Source organism: Schistocerca nitens, chromosome 5 (assembly GCF_023898315.1).
Source record: "Schistocerca nitens isolate TAMUIC-IGC-003100 chromosome 5, iqSchNite1.1, whole genome shotgun sequence".
Taxonomy (NCBI): domain Eukaryota; kingdom Metazoa; phylum Arthropoda; class Insecta; order Orthoptera; family Acrididae; genus Schistocerca; species Schistocerca nitens.
Window position 1 is genome coordinate 86,693,824 of NC_064618.1, and position 20,108 is coordinate 86,713,931.

General features: G+C 40.7%; 2 protein-coding genes across 2 annotated transcripts in view; both read right to left on the minus strand.

The window, feature by feature from the left end:
• The window catches only part of LOC126260238 (myogenesis-regulating glycosidase-like), a 557,090-nt gene that overhangs the window by 95,485 nt on the left and 441,497 nt on the right, over positions 1-20,108 (minus strand). The gene's annotated exons all lie outside the window — the stretch shown is intronic.
• Positions 1,929-18,549, minus strand: LOC126260286 (myogenesis-regulating glycosidase-like). The gene is made up of 7 exons (XM_049957611.1): positions 18,546-18,549; positions 14,178-14,351; positions 9,063-9,871; positions 8,877-8,945; positions 4,374-4,823; positions 4,026-4,182; positions 1,929-2,125 (listed from the first exon to the last, which is right to left on the minus strand). The coding sequence occupies exons 1-7, from the start codon at positions 18,547-18,549 to the stop codon at positions 1,929-1,931; spliced, it is 1,860 nt and encodes a 619-aa protein (XP_049813568.1).

Below are 20,108 nucleotides of genomic sequence, written 5' to 3' on the forward strand. Positions count from 1 at the left end.
GTCTTCACGACACCTGTGACACTATCGAGAGAGATGCTGGAACGTGTGAAAGAGTGCAGAAATCAACCATGCGACGTGTGGATGTGTGCATTCCATCCCATGGAGGCCACTTTAGACATCTCTTTTGATATGAATGGGATGCAGCTCTGTACAATGTTCTGGGACGATTTGTTGTCATTGCACGCACATCACACATTTCTGGACACATGTTCACAGACCCTTCTTTCCCCCATTTCCAGTTAGGAATCCATCCCTGGAATCTATCGCTTTTATTAATGTTTACCTTGTATAGTTGATTGTTGAGTTTGTGCGCTGTAGACAGCAAAAGCACTGCCACAGTAACAACAAATAGGGCGTACAACAGGTTATAATTGTTGTTTGTGGGTTGTTTAACCTTGGATAAACTGTAGGACCGTCAAGACCGAGTTTAAAAGTTTTTTTTTTCCTGCCATGAATGACGCAAATCATGGGAAAATTGACACAGACAATAACGCCACAAAGTGACTTGTTATAAATCTTTTTGTACCTATGGTAGAAATTTAGGGACACTCATCCATTATGACTCTTTGTCTTGGTGGTGAGATACATAAATATTTAGGAGAACTTTGTCCAGTTGTTTTTGTGACACATTGATATTAATTTTCGAAATGTCTTATCAAAGTCCGATTTAGATAATGTTGAGGACATAAGGAATTTCGCATTTACATTAGTTTCTTTGTATGTTTCATCCTAACTTTGGTTTGCTAGTTCTCTTGAAAAGTCTTTTATTTCAATAGATAGATGCCTTTTGTAGGTCTGTACTTCAGGTATTTTCTTTTCATATCCAATTTTGTTATTATTTAACACAAATTGTATGAAAGGCCATGATCATTTACAGCTATGTCACAGTTTTCCCTGTTCACATTTGTGGACACATGGGCGATTAATGATGAAGCCTTTGTAGCAACCATTGTTGCTCTTTTAACCAAAAGGGACATGCCAAAAGTCTGAAAGTTATTTATAAGTGTGCTATTAGTTTCGTCTATCATATTTGTGTTTATATTTACGTCTCCACATGAGATAATATTGTCTTTTGTAGTTCAGGTTTCCCATAGAAGTTCTGGTAGTTTATTAAAAAAGTTTCCGTTATACCTACCACTCAATGATGGAAACATAAACACATTGATTGATTTCTTATTGTTATGAAGCCCTATTAATTCAATAGCTGATACCTGTCCTCAATTGTGGAGCTAAGGTCATGTCTTGATTTAAATGTGTTCCTTTCCTGATGTAAATGGATGGTCCTGCTCTGAGGATAAGGTGTTAGACCAAAATATGATGGCTGCTAAAGGCAGAAATGTTACACTAACACAATAGAAATAGCCGAATTTGGCTCTGTTATTCACCCTACCTTACACAAACATGAAAGTATATTGTCGTTTGTAAATGATCTCTATCGCGACCTTTGTGCATGAATTGTAGTTCGCAGAACAGCAATTCTCTGCAAGAGTATAATCCAATGAATTCAAAGAACCACCAGCATAGAACATGTGGAAGCCTGAACTAGGTTACAATGGTATCTTGTATAGTTAGTTAATTAGTTTCATGTACCATGGATCTTTTGTACGATTAATCGTAATAATGTTGAACGAGTCATTTTACATTCACATTACACATTCGTGTGTAAACATGGCTTTCTTTTTTAGTTTTCAATTTAACTTTTTTTAACAATTTTTTAAAACAGATGTGAATTAGTAATTCGCATTCACCACCTTTCACGCATTACAAAAACAGAAATCTTCTACAATACAGAAGGAACAAGTCACGTTAACTGAATTTTTTTATTTCCAGAAGCTTACATCTTCTTGTAAACACGGTGTCACTGATAAATTGATATTAAGGTCATGCCAGCCTTCATAGAAACTGCGCTCGCTTTAAGCCAGTGAAAGCTAGGAGCTGACCCTGGTGAAGTAGGGCAGAGTGTTGAGCGGCGCAGGGTAGGCGTAGAGCCAGGTGGGGCCCCGTATGGTGGGGTGCTCGGGGTCCACCTCGTCCCGCCAGTAGCCCTTGGGCAGGTAGATGTCGCGCCTCGAGGCCGTGCGATACGTCACCGGCGCCACCAGCAGGTCGTCGCCCAGCAGGTACTCTGCACGGGAGGGAAACAAAGCGTCAGCACATGACACGCCCCAGTCGTCTGACAGGTTCATTCCGTGTTAGTTCTCTTCTTGCACTTCCTCTGCTGCCCTCAGGGAGCACATCTCTGCTTCTTGTACTTTACTGTCATCTTTCTTCTTCTTTATCCAACTCTCACTTCAGTACAACATTAACGAGATCGCCATAGTCGTATCAAGTGTAATTCTTGTATTTTTTAGGGGATTTTATATTTAAATATTTTGTTCAGTGTTCCAAATTTTGCACTGAATTTCTGCAAATTTTCATCTATATGATTGTCAAAAACGTAACCTGTCTCTCACACCACACATATTTAAAATATGGCACCTGTTTAATTACTTTGTTGTTAATTACTGTTTTCAACAGTTGTGAATATTTACAGTGGAAGGTCATAGCTTTATTCTTATGTACTGAAATTTTAAAACTGTATTCTGTTGACACACTGCCAAACAAGAAGAAGAAAAAAAAGTAGCACCCACCATGTCATAAATTTATTCTTAAGTAATCAAATTTTAAGTTTTAATTCTATACATAGACAGCCTGAGAAAAAAAAGTGAAACGCGTGCAACATCATGGTTTAAGAGCATATGTGATGTTATTTTAGTGATTAGAAAAGTCACTAAAATTTGCAAAGAACTGGCAGTGTCATCCCACTAATCAGTATGACATTGCACCCTGGGTGGCACAAATGCATTCACTGATTCAGCTGGTTCTCCTGAGACAACCTGATCTGTTGCAACTGGGTCTTCATATCCGAATATTGACACAGGGACAAAGTTGACTTTCGACTTCGTTGCACACATGTTCTGTTGAGACCAAATCTGGGTGCCTTTCTGCACTCCAGGAGTAACACTGCTGTGCCTTTCCGGAAAATACTGGGAGAATGGGATATCCCCCCCTTTGCCCTCATTCATGACGAATGGAAGTGATCTGGATCTGGGACAGAGCTGAACCGTGATTCAACACTGAGCAAAGTGCGTGACGATTATTCATCAGCAGTCCACGCTTCTCAGTCGCAGCCACAGTCCAAACGCAGCCGTTCGACAGCAGCTTATCCGTGGTATGGAAATTTCCTACTCCAGTTGCTGCTAGTCTCCGAGAAATGGTGCATGATAACCCAGAATTACATGTTTTCAGATGGGAGAGGTGATAAGCAGAACCATGAGAACGAGTGTGCTTGCCATCACGTTACCATGCAGTTCAAGCCTGGACATGATCCACTTCCAAATGCTCCAAAAATCTCAATACTGCGTGATTCGACAAGTAGGCCAAAACATACCCCCTTAGATTAGTGTGTCTAATTTAATTCCTCAATAATTACCTGATTTCCAGTTTCTAAGGACATTATTAATGTAAATGTAAGAAAGACTACCACCAAATAGCTGCTCATATATGGCTTCAGGCTTTGAAAGCAAAGTCCCTCTTGAAGAAACTGAGTGGAAAGAGTAATTTCCAAGTGGATCACGAAATGCGACGTCTGTGAGTAATGGTCTGTGGAGTTGTAATGCATACTTAGTGTTTGTGTAGGTTTGAAATTATACTGGGAGGTCTCCCCAAACAAAGTCATCAGGACCTGGCTGGATTTTGTATGCATATTCCTTTGGACACAATAAAAATGAGAAATGATACGAGACTCCAACAGCAGCAGTGCAGCCACAGACACAGGCACTGGCGCCTCTGAGGACATTTAACATATCGTCTCTATTCACTTTAGACCACACAATTTCAAGTGTGAGATTGCCTCAGTAACATGTTAGTTAGTGAAAGAAGGATACGTCGAATGTTAGTAGTCAGAGAAATCGTAACCGAAAGATTCGAACTAGAATGGAATAATTCTAAAGATAGATCAAGTGAGAAAAAGCTGTTTGTCATACCGTTGCTGATCTTGAGAGCGGTGGAGTCTGTCGGGTCGAGCCACCAGATGGGCCGGTTGACCGGAGTGCCGTCCTCCACTGCCTGCTTCATCAGCTCGACGATCCTCGGACCGTACTGAGCGCGCAAAGCCGTCAGGTTGCGTGCGAGCTCCACCGTCTGTAAAAGTAGTCACAAGTCACAGACGTGAGCCGCCCTGCTGAAACTGAACTCATACAAGTTTTCAGTACAGCATACCTTACAGTGTTACTATATATAGAATGGCTTAATCTGTCGATTCTGTGTACGTCACGCATTGTATCAACGCTGCGAAGCGATGTTTACTTTAGAAGTAGCTTTTACAGACACACGAGCACGGGACGCATCTCGTTGTCGTAGTCCCAGGGCACGGTGCGGAAGTGGACGGCGGGCATGAAGGCGCTGGCCTCCAGCCAGCGGATGTACAGCTCGCGAGTGGCGATGACGCCCGTCTTGGCGCTGCCGCCCACCCTCTCCGGCGTCACGAAGGGGTAGCCCTGCAGGCTCATCTCCAGCAGCTTGGGCAGCAGCGTCTTCAGGCCGTTCTGCGTGCTCCACGACGTGTCCACCGCGTCCATGTGGAAGAAGTTGGGCAGGCGCTGGCTCTCGACGCCGGACCGCAGCCTCGCCATGGGCCCGAACTGGGCCACTGCCTTGGCGTACGCGTCGGTGTAGACCACGGGCGTCCTCTCGAGCGGTGTGAGCTGTGGCGGCTGCGGCAGGTAGCTGGTCTCGCCGAAGTCGAACATGAAGGAGTCCACGCCCGTCTCGTTGCGGAGCGCCTGCAAGAGATTACAAAAATAATTCCGTACCTGTGAGGCAAAGTAAGTGACGTATCCTGACTTAGAAAGCCTATGTGATTCTGCGGTGGTACGCAGCTGTGAAGTATCAAGGCTATTCTATCGATAATGATGCACAGGTTGTGTGGGAAAAGAAAACAGTTGAGTTCTCACTGAAAATAAAAACAGGATCCACATTCTGGATTAGTCTCACATCTGGATATCTCGAGGAATACCGCCAGGGAAGAATGGAAGATCAAGAACGAAGTGCTCGGATTGAAACGGATGTAAGACGTGGATACAGTTTTTTACTCCTTGTGTTGAAACTATTTATTGAACAAGCAAGTATAACACTACTAGGACTTTGCGTGAGCGCAATGTTTACGTAGCTTGCGTAATCAAATACCAAGTTTGGTTTATTACTTATTATGTCCCAACAGAACAAGTAATCCTGTCAAAGAAAAGCCACGTATAACACTACACTCTGCTACTATTACACCATAACCCCAAAGTAGGAGTCAGTTTACAAAACAGAATTATTTTGTTATAGTAATTATGGTATAACGCAATCAGAACAGTGTTACCCTCTGAGAGGAATTTTGTTCTTTGACCATGTTGTACCTAACGGAAGTGGCTTATCGGAAATGAAAGTCAGAATTACGTAACTAATTAAACAGTGACAAACGAAGAAATTGCCTTCCTGCACAATTAAACTGATAATAGTAAAACGGCCGCCAGCCTAACTAGGCAAAAGAATGATCAACATCCTCATTGAAGAAAATAGTAATTAATAATTTTAACAGATAAACACAACCTATACTTGACCACAAGCGAGTGCAATTAACTCTGATACATACATATACATATGATAAGGTTGAAACCAACAATTAGAGCAGCAGAAACAATTTGCAAAATTATAACAGCTACCGAAACACACTATTACTTTACACAAAGTGACTTGTCTTTATAACGTTATTATTAATATGCACTTCTAATACACGAGAGAGAGAGAGAGTACACCTGAATATATAATTTCCTACTATTGCAGTTTTCCACTTTTACTGCAGTGAGACACAAAATTAACATATATGCAAGACACTGACTCACCTTCTGCGATTTGCAATAATAAGCAGTAATGTAATCATTTACTAAGCAAAAAACATTATAAGCCTCAGTCTTAAGAACTTTTACTTGAAGTTGGCAACAACACATTAATAAGCAGTTTTTACTAGGAAAATTATTTTTCAGTTCAAGAGGCTTTAATTAACAAAATCACTCTAGGCTCCAATGTACTTTCAGTAAGGACACTCGGTAATCAGTATAGTCCAAACGGTGAGGATCCTAAGAGGTTATGATGAGGAGAAAAGTCAAGGTAGATACACAAATTCAGATATAAATTACCTTATATTTCAGCACATTAGCACATCCTTTAAGCTGATCCTTCACCGTACATCATAATGTCACTATGATGCAACGATTGCGCAATGTGGTGGCAACTGCATGCAGGTAGGTGGAATTGCAGGCCGATTTCTTGATGGCGATGATAGGGACAAATTCCAGAATATTTCCAACTATTCGAGCCCTTGGAGAGAAGCATGAAAATCCTCTCTCGGAAATCAGCACAATATGCGTCTTTCCCATGGAATAGCACGGACTCGTAACTCGTGTCCGTCTGGTGGCTCGTCTCCGACGGCTTTCCGTCTGCTGGCTCGTCTCCGACTGCTTCCGTCTTCCTTACTCCGTCTCCGTGTGCTTTCCGACTGACTCACTTCGTCTGTCTCCGGTGGCTACCAGTCCCACCTTTTTCCGCAAGGCCAAACACAATTTGCGCATTCTGATGCAATACCGTTCCCGTGGGGAACCACTACACCTTATGATGCAATAATTGCTAAGATTCCTAAGTGAGGATCAGCAGTTTACATAACAACAAACAAACGCATTGGATAACACAGAACATTTGCACATATTAACAAATAAAGAAATATACAGTTATGTGTTACCCATTCAATCACACACATTTACAGAAGTAACATTAAATAAATAAAAGCAAAATAAATCAGTAGATCATTAGAGCTATGGTGTTACACAAGGACGGAAAAAAAAATAAATTTCAAGAGTGGAATTAAAATTCTTGTTGTTTCAAAAGGCGAAAACCTGGTCTCTGCAGCCACATCTCCTCTCTTCAGCACTCCTCTTCCAATGCATGTGTGAAGAACATTTACATTTGATATACACAGTCGTCCCCTCATTTTCTTCCTTAATGATTTTCCTCGAAAATATTTTGTAAAAAAGTGTCATGTCTAATTAAGTAAGTGTTCTTGAGTTTTGGTTTGTGTTGGTCTAGTACTTTTTGGAGTCTTTTCTTCTTTCCTGTTTCTTGTAGGACGACCTCATTCGTTATTCGATTAGAATTCAGGGTGAAAGAACGTCAGTAATGAGAGTTGCAGATGAGTTCGTTATTCTGAGTGACATTCAGAGGGAACTGTAGGAACTGTTGGCTGGAATAAACAGTTTAACGAGTACTAAGTGTATATTGAGAGTCAACCGAAGAGAGATGGAAGTAATGAGAAGTAGCAGAAGAGAGATTACCGAAAAACCGAACATTGAAATTTCCGACCACAAAGAAGACGAAGTAAAGGGATACAACCACCTTCTAAATGGACTGAGGAAAGAGGTCATGACAGAAAGCAGACCGCTGTAGGGAAATTGGGCACTCCTGAGCAAAAGTATTGTACTCTTATCAAACAGAGCCTCAATTTCGGGAAAAGTACCTTGAGAGTGTACGTTTAGTGCACAGCATTGTATGGCAGTGAATCAGTTAGTATGTGAAAAACTGGAGAAGGACAGAATCGGACGGTCTGTGATGTGGTGCTCCAGAGTCAGCGAATAAAGAAACATATGGAAAAGTATGACAGCAAGAAGGAAAAGGAGCAGGATGGTAGGACAGGTGTGTATAAACGACTCGTGTACATTTTATTATATGTGCTATTACTTTCCTGATGTATTAACCAATTCCATGATCAAAGAGATTTGCTCCTCAATTTAACGCCATGGATGTAGACATGTAAAGTAAAGAACAGAAATAAAATGAGCAACTTACGTGACACTAGTGGGAATTGTAGAGGAAAACAATGTAGGCGAAGACAGAGACTGGTCGACACACAATAAATAACATATGACGTATGGTCGAAGAGTTGGTTTGCCAACTGGCACAGCGGAGATGTTCGCAGTCGGCTGCATTAAACGTTTCAGAAGACTGACGTTTAAAAAAAATTATCATCTATTTCCATAAGGCATATGTATCTTTTATCAGAACACATACAAGGAATCTTTAAGTACCCATATATAGCATTTATTCTGAGTATACCACGTACGTCACTCACTGAGTGCTGTAAACGAAACACCTCGTCATTTGATAGTATGCAGTTCGAATGACGAAAAGCAAAAGCATAAGCTAATCCGAAAATTGAAGTACACTTATGGACAAACAGCAGCAGTGAGTTTCAAAGTTACATTGAATATGAGGCTCCCTGATGATTTCTTCTATGGCATTCGCTGCATTCAGTTATATTGACAAATATGTGTGTATGGATTCATTTTAAATTTAATGAACCAATAGCAAATGTTCCTAACTAAGTAAATAAAAAGCTTACTAGCCTACTCTCGATTCATAAATGACCAGACCTTTCTCCTTTTACTTCACCCTCTTGTCTGCTTAAGGTTATGGATTGGTGAGCTACAGGTCAAATTACTGCATCCCTGCTCTCTGTGTTAAATGTTAAATATTCCAATTGCTCGTCATATGAACTATCTCTATGGGCTGCCTAGACACATGAATAGGATATAGTCTTAATAGCCATCCGTTTGTAAGCTGTATTTATTGCACAATGTATCTCTAAAATCCTTTGAATTACCAAAAGTGAGTATTTTCTTTTATCAGAATTAAAGACCATAAGAATTTCTCCAAGCGATTGGTCCTACAATAGTTACATAGAGTCGTACTTTGTAACTGATTTCGATGCCATAGACACTAGAATTTGTAGCGAATGTACTCACCGCAACTCGATCAGTCCACCAAGCTACCGCATCAGGATTGGTGAAGTCGATAATGCCAACCCATCCACCCTACCAGTGAGTAGAGATGCTGCCATTGCTATTGCGCACAAAGTAACCTTTGGACTGTGCCTCAGAGAAGAAGGGTTCGCAGTCACTGTTTATAAATGGGTGTATCCACAACGCGACGGGGACTCCCAGTGCGTGGAGGTCGTCCACGAGCGCCTTCATGTCGGGGAACTTGGTGGTGTCCGGGGTGAAGCTTCCGTGGCAGCTCTCCCAGAAGTTGGCTATTTCGAGAAGGCTGTAGCCGAACCCGTGCTCGATTATGCCTGCGGCGCGCTCTCTCACGTTCTGTTCAGGTGGCCCCACTTCCCAGAAAGGCTGAACACCAAAGTATTCGTCTGGAATCGCCGTAGGTTTGCCCAGGTACTTCTGGATACCGACCAAGTGCGCCTCCTTCGCATCACCATATGTACACAGCTCGTATTCCAGCACGTTGTCGCTTCGGTCCTCTGGGTAGAGAGACGCGTTCTCGGCACTGAAGCACAGTTTATTACTCGTCTGATTGCTGCTTTGGTCGACGAAGAGAGGAACGTTCGTGTGAACATGGACGAGTCTTCCGTCGGAGAAAACCCAGTAACGTGTAGCGATGGTGGCGTGGTCCGTATGTTCGGCGACGTATGCGTAGTGCTTGTACACGTTGTCCTCGATGGGCCAGGTGCGGTAAGTCGATTCGACACCACCGTAGATGTGGCTCCTCAGGTGCCGCTGACACATTGTGATTATCTCACTCGGATTGTCTTTGGTGTGCCGGATCCAGAGACATTCGCCCGACCTGTCTTGGTGCCGGACGAGAACTCTGGAGGCGCCAAAGTCGAAGGACTCCTCTTTCCCACGAGTCTCGTGGCGTGGAACTGCAGACCGCTGGTTGCTGGAAGCTTCGATGTATCCCACCTCTACCTCGTCTCCACCTGCTACATGCAAGAAGATAGTTGCTGTGAGTTAATGTACAACAGTCAGTAATACATAAAACAACTATAATAAAATAATAAAAAACACTGGGAAACAATTTTTTAATTATGTAAAAGAATATATAGAACATACATAGTCTTCAATATTTAAACATGGGAAACATGTAGCTTTCTACAACACAGAAATCTACTTTCATCTTACTTGTAACAGGTACATGGGTCGACTGCAGTGACCTTGGCTGCCTTTTCTTTATACCACTGTGTCTTAGTGTACGACCAGCCATTTCCGCTCTCAAACAAGGAGTGTGTAATTACTATTTTGACTAGCCTGTATATGTATCCCTGTGCTTTCTTATCGGCAGTGGTACTCACTAATGAACAGTATGATAGGACCTAACGTAAGTAATTGCACAGACACTGTGTGGAATTATTATTTTGCATGTCTTGAGTAATGTGCAGGGCCAACGAGCTAATTCAAAATGGACGACGATCGAAGTAACTTCGCGAGAGGAAATGTCTGCTTGTGCAAGGTGTTAACAGTTCTCACGGTCGTCGACCTACATTCAGGAGCCGCTAAATACCTTACATAAATAGAGATACTTTTGAAAAACGTCCTCTGTATAAAAGAAGTTAAAGGTTGTTTTAAGATCCAGTCGATGTTCCATGTCTCAGTTCCAAGGTTCAACGTTAACCTTGACAAAGATTGTAACTTATAAGAGGACATGAATCTGAATAGTCTATATATGGGTTATGAATTCAAATTGCACTTCTTATGTTAGTTATATTCTTTCTATTAGCAGCAGTAGCCCTGTTGTTGGAGAACAAGTTCAGTAAGTTCTGTTTTCTTTCTTGGGTACTGGTGTGACCTGTGCTACTTTTCAGTCCTTACGTAGGAATTTTTCGCTGAACGACTGGGTGTATATTACTGCATCAGCATACTCCGAAAGTAGTGTAATTGGTTTACAATCTGGATAGGAAAACTTCCCTAATTGACTTCACTACCCCGAGAGGATCTAGTTCGGAATTCTTTATGTTGGCGCCTTCTCTCGATTCTGATTATTGAACCCTCTTTGGTGAATGAATTCACTCTCGTTTAGTGGCGTTGACATCGATAATATTATCATTGAAATCGTGCCCTGAGAGTGTTGATTGGTTTTTACCACTGGCACAATTTACACCCGAGCAGAACCTTACATACCATGGAAGGAATGAAGACTATGTCTTAGGAGGTCGTCAAGCGAATTATCATGTGCTTTTTAAATACATATGTTTTAAAGAACGGCATCGTATTCATTTACCATCTACCGGTCACCGTCAGGCAACCTTTCCAAAGCGTGGATATGAATTTCAATGATGTTTCCCTGGTGTGGAGTACGTAATTGTTATCAATTGCAGCAGTTGTCACTGATGTATATGTATCCATTGTCGTACACAAACTGAATGCGCAGGTAAGTGTATAAGATTTGAGTCAGTTCAGTTTGCTCATTTGTATTTTTTGCGCAAAGAACACTACTCTGTCCTCAGCTGAACTTCCTGCATTCATATTGGCTAATGGCAGAAGTTTGAATGACCAACATAATGGATATGTATTTCATAAATTTTTCTTTCTTGTAGTTTGGTGTCTGATTTTAAGAATCTATAAGTGTGGTAATCTGCACATGAACTCACAAACCGTTATCTCGAAGATACGCTCACAGTTGCAAAGCAGCAATTTCCCTTCATTCCTGATGCCTTCCTCAACGCGATGTCATCTTTCAGTAGTATAACTGTCCATGTCTACGAATCAGAACCGTGCTACAGTGGTTTGATTTCTATGCGACAAAATTCTCCTGATGTAAATCCAATGGAATCCATCTCGGCCGCTATCGGTCGCCGTGACAGCGTACGCAAATCAGTGGACTATTATTTACGCGAATTACGTGATCTTTGTGTAGACATCTAGTGCCACATAACAGCTCAAACCTACCAGCAAACTGTCGGATGCCCGATGCACAAGTTCAGTGATGTACCTCGTCCGAAAGACTGACAAACAAACTGTTAAGAAGGTGCTCATAATGTTTTGGCTCATCAATGTATGTCTTCTCAATAAAATTAATTTCTAACTAAAATTTGTAAATTTAGTTTGTAACGAATTTTATTGGAAAATTTAATATTCCGAATTTGGGCCATTTCAGACGTCATATCAGATGGGCCTCTCCCACAGGCAGTTATTTAATTGAGAATCCATTTAACGTTGATTCTTATCGACAGTAATTCGAAGAACAAGTGAAATTATGTGATAGAAGTAGCGCTGATACATAAATATACACGGCAACTTCCGTCTTCTCTTCTATCACATCGAATCAAAAGAATCTGACCACCCCTGTGTAATGCAGAACTGACCGCTAGATGGCTTGAGAGGTGGATCCGCTGGTATGAGATGTGGTGGGGAGTATTGTGTTGTCAGTAGAGGAGCAGTCATGTAATGTCACCTGAGAAACAAATCCATCTTGGATATTTGAACCTTTTGAATCTGCTGAAGTCAACTGGTTGCTGATGTGATTATGAAATGGAAACGTGTAACAGTAACCACAGCTAAAGCAAGACCTATCAGACCTGATGTACGTAGGATAGGGATCGTCGAAGATTCCAGAGGCTGAATGTAAAAAAATCGCATGAGATCAGAGGGAGGAATTACTGGTGAGTACCAAAGTGCTGCCAGTAGTCCAGCTAGACCAGCGACAGTGTGCAGAGAGCTGGAATAAACCAGTAAATCCCGGCTAGTTGAATGGTCAGACTCCAGCATATAATACAGCTTCAAATGTCTGAACGCCATACAATTGAGTTTATGTGACAAATCATTGACTATGAGCATGTAAGTGAGAATAAGTATGCAAAAATTTTGAAATTATGCTTAAACTTTGTTGGGATTCGTTAAAAGTTATCATTTGTGAAACACTGCACGAACATAAGTCTGGATAATATGCACGGAATATCACGCAAAAAGCAAATTTTTTTATGCATTTCAATGTTTATGACGTCATGTCACCTGAACTATGTAATATATGATGAGGCATCTTTGCAAGTATTTTCATTGACATATGTGGATACAGTCTCCATATTGTGCTGGAAATAGATTAGATAGTAAAGATACAATAAATTGAAACAACTTGCATGTTGAAGTTTCACTCTGTCCCATTTTAATCGGAAGCTAGGTTTTCACACATGAAAATGTCTATGACATCTTATCTCCTGAATTGCATGCTGAACAATGAAGTAATTTTGCAGGTACATTCAGTCGTATATGTACATACTGCATTCAAACTGTATCTTGAATATGATGGGTAGTAAAGAAGTAATAAATTAAAATGACATGTCTGATGTTGAAGTTTTATTATGTGGGCAGTGAAACTTTAGTAAGAGATAAACTATCACTTTGTGTTTGTGTGTGTGGTGAGGGAGGGAGAATGGGTCCAGCGAGAAAAAGTTTTTGTAAAGCATTAAAATTATATGTAAAGGGTGTTAGAAGTCGATAAGTGCTCTCATTCTGAAATAATGTATGAATGAAATATTTATATTTGCATGGCATCAGTAACATTGTTTCAAGAAAAATACTTGAAGTGTTAGTACCTATATTATTTTGTTAAACTTTTATCATAGGAGTATACGTCAAAATGAGTTAATTCTGGTAGTATTTTTATTTTTAAATTCAGCCAATAATTATGCGAAATAAATTTAAATTTTATTTGCCCCTAGAAACCGTTAGTGATCTTGTGTAATGGACTGTGCTGTACCCTGTAGCAATCTGAGGGAAAGATTTGGGTTCAGCGAATGTCAGGAGAAGATCATATGCATCATTTTTAGTGCCAACAGCGAAGTATGAAGTAGTGGTAGTAGTGTTGAAGTATGGGGTGTTTTTTAAGGCCAAGATGTGCTCTCCTTATTGCAAAGGATATGGAAATTTTTACAGAATTCAGAGATGGTGTTTGCTTGTACTAGGATGAGGAAGCACCCTGTCATAAAGCAGCATATGTGATGTAATGGTCTGCAGATAATACCATATCTGAAAGGGCTGGCCTTCCCAGAGACCTTACCTGAATTTAATGGAACACCTTCGACATGACTTAGGATGTCGACTTTGCACCAATCAGCAGTGTCGAACATTAGAACCTTCTCTGGTTTGGTGAAGAATGGTCTCTCATGCTCTACAGTAATTCAGGCACCTAACTGAAAGTATACTCATCAGAGTACAAGCCATCAAAAAGGTAAAAGGTGGATACACCCTATATTAATTTCGAATAACAGGTGTCAGGATGCTTTTGATCAGTCAGTGTAGGCGTGGGTTACAAACACAGGGTGAGGTGCAGGTGTTGTGTAGAAACTGTGGCAGCTTGCAGCAGCGCAGAGCCAGCAGGCTGCCCGCTCTGGACAGCCCCCGCACACAGCGCCCTCGGCCCACACTCACCCCTGTCAGACAGCAGCAGGATGCGGCCACTGATCTGGTCGTAGCGGGTGCTGAGCCCGGCTGCGGCAGACGCCACCAGGAGTAAAATGCGACAGGCTTGCGACTGTTCTAATGTCTCTGTAGCTCTTATGGCTGCCTGGTGTTCTGCATCCGTCTTCCGGCGGCCATGAGACTGCTCTGAGGTTTGTTGAATTCGAGTAACTATCGTAGCTTGAACTCCCTACGCGCTAAATCAGACGTTTACGAGGCTTATAGTAATAGTTTTAAATACGGTTCTCGGGATTACTGCCCGATGTTATTGTTGTAAATCCACCAAAGTTCTTCAGCAATGCCAAGTGGTGCAGCAACTCAATATCATAAACCATGCGCACAAAAGCATTGGATTTGCACTGTCACACAATAATCTATAGACACTAAAAGTCGCTGACTGTCGAACCAGCGTCGTCTGCAAGTCATTCACGTATACCATACTTAAAAATGAAAATAATATTCAAAAAGATACAACTTTGTAAAGTAGCCTGTTGTCTTCCTCAGAGTTTAGGCTATCTCCATACCAAATACCATCGGAATCGGTTCAGGGGTAAAGTCGTGAAAACGTAACAGAGAGATCTACTTTCGCAATTAACAATACTGTTCAGTTAAGTTCTTCTATGTACAACTGTTGTAAGTTGTCTGTAGTTCATTAGTTAATGTTCGCATATTTTATCTTAGTTAAATAAATAATCTTATATTTACACTGAAATAGCCTCGCTTGTTTTATTCCTATTGTAACATTAACATTTTCATCTTTGGAAATGGAAGTACTCTGTGCATGCACTAGTTTAAAATCTTTGATCCAACAAAATTTCACTGCACCACATACTTATCTTTGTGCTTGATGATGACATAACAGCCGAAAACCGGTTCGTGTACAAATAATAAATGTTGTAGAATATTAAACCAGTGTTGTGTGCGTTTAATTCATAATGCTCGTATTAGTGTGGAGGTATGGATTAAACAGGTTGAGAATTGAATAAGCACTGTATCGATTACGTTTAATCATGTTACATGGAACGTATCAACAATAAAAGCATTTTCACAAATGTAATGAAGTTCAAAAGTGAAAGAATAAATAGCTTTTTCCTTGTGTTGTTGTTGTTGTGGTCTTCAGTCCTGAGACTGGTTTGATGCAGCTCTCCATGCTACTCTATCCTGTGCAAGCTTCTTCATCTCCCAGTACCTACTGCAACCTACATCCTTCTGAATCTGCTTAGTGTATTCATCTCTTGGTCTCCCCCTACGATTTTTACCCTCCACGCTGCCCTCCAATACTAAATTGGTGATCCCTTGATGCCTCAGAACATGTCCTACCAACCGATCCCTTCTTCTGGTCAAGTTGTACCACAAACTCCTCTTCTCCCCAATCCTATTCAGTACCTCCTCATTAGTTATATGATCTACCCATCTAATCTTCAGCATTCTTCTGTAGCACCACATTTCGAAAGCTTCTATTCTCTTCTTGTCCAAAGTATTTACCGTCCATGTTTCACTTCCATACATGGCTACACTCCATACAAATACTTTCAGAAATGACTTCCTGACATTTAAATCTATACTCGATGTTAACAAATTTCTCTTCTTCAGAAACGCTTTCCTTGCCATTGCCAGTCTACATTTTATATCCTCTCTACTTCGACCATCATCAGTTATTTTGCTCCCCAAATAGCAAAACTCCTTTACTACTTTAAGTGTCTCATTTCCTAATCTAATACCCTCAGCATCACCCGATTTAATTTGACTACATTCCATTATCCTCGTTTTGCTTTTGTTGATGTTCATCTTATATCCTCCCTTCAAGACACCATCCATTCCGTTCAACTGCTCTTCCAAGTCCTTTGCTGTCTCTGACAGAATTACAATGTCATCGGCGAACCTCAAAGTTTTTATTTCTTCTCCATGGATTTTAATACCTACTCCGAATTTTTCTTTTGTTTCCTTTACTGCTTGCTCAATATACAGATTGAATAACATCGGGGAGAGGCTACAACCCTGTCTTACTCCCTTCCCAACCACTGCTTCCCTTTCATGTCCCTCGACTCTTATAACTGCCATCTGGTTTCTGTACAAATTGTAAATAGCCTTTCGCTCCCTGTATTTTACCCCTGCCACCTTCAGAATTTGAAAGAGAGTATTCCAGTCAACATTGTCAAAAGCTTTCTCTAAGTCTACAAATGCTAGAAACGTAGGTTTGCCTTTCCTTAATCTTCCTTCTAAGATAAGTCGTAAGGTCAGTATTGCCTCACGTGTTCCAGTATTTCTACGGAATCCAAACTGATCTTCCCCGAGGTCGGCTTCTACTAGTTTTTCCATTCGTCTGTAAAGAATTCGTGTTAGTATTTTGCAGCTGTGGCTTATTAAACTGATTGTTAGGTAATTCTCACATCTGTCAACACCTGCTTTCTTTGGGATTGGAATTATTATATTCTTCTTGAAGTCTGAGGGTATTTCGCCTGTTTCATACATCTTGCTCACCAAATGGTAGAGTTTTGTCAGGACTGGCTCTCCCAAGGCCGTCAGTAGTTCAAATGGAATGTTGTCTACTCCGGGGGCCTTGTTTCGACTCAGGTCTTTCAGTGCTCTGTCAAACTCTTCACGCAGTATCGTACCTCCCATTTCATCTTCATCTACATCCTCTTCCATTTCCATAATATTGTCCTCAAGTACATCGCCCTTGTATAGACCCTCTATATACTCCTTCCACCTTTCTGCTTTCCCTTCTTTGCTTAGAACTGGGTTTCCATCTGAGCTCTTGATGTTCATACAAGTGGTTCTCTTATCTCCAAAGGTCTCTTTAATTTTCCTGTAGGCAGTATCTATCTTACCCCTAGTGAGATAAGCCTTTACATCCTTAAATTTGTGCTCTAGCCATCCCTGCTTAGCCATTTTGCACTTTCTGTCGATCTCATTTTTGAGACGTTTGTATTCCTTTTTGCCTGCTTCATTTACTGCATTTTTATATTTTCTCCTTTCATCAATTAAATTCAATATTTCTTCTGTTACCCAAGGATTTCTACTAGCCCTCGTCTTTTTACCTACTTGATCCTCTGCTGCCTTCACTACTACATCCCTCAAAACTACCCATTCTTCTTCTACTGTATTTCTTTCCCCCATTCCTGTCAATTGTTCCCTTATGCTCTCCCTGAAACCCTCTACAACCTCTGGTTTAGTCAGTTTATCCAGGTCCCATCTCCTTAAATTCCCACCTTTTTGCAGTTTCTTCAGTTTTAATCTACAGGTCATAACCAATAGATTGTGGTCAGAGGCCACATCTGCCCCTGGAAATGTCTTACAATTTAGAACCTGGTTCCTAAATCTCTGTCTTACCATTATATAATCTATCTGATACCTTTTAGTATCTCCAGGGTTCTTCCATGTATACAACCTTCTTTCATGATTCTTAAACCAAGTGTTAGCTATGATTAATTTGTGCTCTGTGCAAAATTCTACCAGGCGGCTTCCTCTTTCATTTCTTAGCCCCAATCCATATTCACCTACTACGTTTCCTTCTCTTCCTTTTCCTACACTCGAATTCCAGTCACCCATGACTATTAAATTTTCGTCTCCCTTCACTATCTGAATAATTTCTTTTATTTCATCATACATTTCTTCAATTTCTTCGTCATCTGCAGAGCTAGTTGGCATATAAACTTGTACTACTGTAGTAGGCGTGGGCTTCGTATCTATCTTGGCCACAATAATGCGTTCACTATGCTGTTTGTAGTAGCTTACCCGCGTCCCTATTTTCCTATTCATTATTAAGCCTACTCCTGCATTACCCCTATTTGACTTTGTGTTTATAACCCTGTAGTCACCTGACCAGAAGTCTTGTTCCTCCTGCCACCAAACTTCACTAATTCCCACTATATCTAACTTTAACCTATCCATTTCCCTTTTCAAATTTTCTAACCTACCTGCCCGATTAAGGGATCTGACATTCCACGCTCCGATCCGTAGAACGCCAGGTTTCTTTCTCCTTCACTTGCGTAATATTCTTCATATCAATAAATATCTGGCTATATGCTTTGTAAACTGTCCTATCTTCTTCATCAGGTTTCAAATTAACTCACACCAAATTTCATGGATATCGATTCAGCTGTTAAGAGGTGAAAACGTAACAGACAGTTATTTTCACATTTATAATATTAGTTCGGTAGTATGGACTGGCATGGATTGAACACTTTGAGGATTGTGTAAGCACTGCATTCTAGCTGTTACCCATGGCTGCACTCGCATATCAATATAATGAAATGAAATGTGCATATGGATTTATTGGCCAAGGGATCTCAGTTGGGATGTTCCGGATGTTGGTGCAAGACTTTTTTAGTTTTGTTTTTTTGACGCCACTTCGGTGACTTTTATGTGGAGTTAAAATGGTGGAGTTAAAATGATGATGAGGACAATGCTGACATCCAGATGAGAATAGAACAAAAACTTACCCAGGCGGGAAATGAAGCCAGGAATGTCAAACAGCAACGTTAATTGCATAATCTCTCTCTCTCTCTGTAAATAAATTTAGTCCCCAACAGTTATCACAAAACTTTGACATTGTCTTTAAATACAACATAAAAATTAAATGCATAAATGGTAAGAACTTTTCTCTTCAGCGTTTATTGTTGAGGATTTCTTGTTTTTCATTGTTCAAGTGTTATTTCAGGTCATTCATAGACTCTGCCCTCCCTCGCTGAAGATGTACTTTATAAAACAATATACGAACCAGTTGGATGTTGGAAACGATTTTCGTCCATATACATTATTGTTATTTATTTGGTTAACAACGGCTGATAGCAAATTTGCTGATTTAAACTCGATCCATTTCCAGAGTCCTGCAATTCTGGAGCAACTTACTGTTCGGTGTACGGCAGTGTCAACTATTCCACAGTACTGACTGCACAGATGACTTGTTAGTTTCCTTCTGTGGCAACGCGTAGCTGTTGGAATCGAATCATTTATCAGTATGTAAGCTACTGAGCGCAACCTTGAGCTTAAGGATTTATATGCTAAATTTGACGAGCGTCTTCCAGAGTCTTTGTGTTTTATCTGGTTTTCTGGGAGACATGTTTCCCAATGATTTCGATTATTTTCTTCGTCGTATAGAATCTTACATTTGGAGTCTTCTCTAAAACATATGTTTCAGTTTGCAAGCCACGAATTATATTTGCTGCCATCCATCTGTCATCTCTATTTTCGACACGACACACCAGCCAGCCTTTAGTAAGTCCGACGGACTGGCTGCTAATTTGAGGGTATGTATGAGAGTTTTCGTTGTAAGGGCTGAACATTTCTCCTCACAGGCTGTTAAGGCTAGGCCACCTTCGTTAAATAGTTTCGTCAGTTGATCCCTGGCTACCAGAAACAACATACCTTTCCAAATAAACCAGCCAGTGTACTTTCTAGTTTATGAAATACATTTTCTGGAAATGTGTATGATTTGAGCAACATACCTGATTTTCGGTAGGGCCAGTATGTTTACTGATTCAGTCCTTTGAACAACGTTTAATTCTCTTGTAGTATTCGCTATCAGTGCACCTAACGTTTTCTGCCACGCTTTTGGAATCGGCGTCAACTAACTCATATATGTTTTTCCTTGACTCCCAGCACTTCCATTTCAACACCTTTGGTGAAGCAGTGTGGCATGGGGTGATCACTTTCATTTAGCCACATTTTCTGTGTTTTAACATTATTTATTGTTGCCCCTGGCTGCTTCTTTATAATCATCCATTATTTCTGACACTTTTACGGTATTTTGAGGTTCGGTAATTACAATGGTAACATCATCAG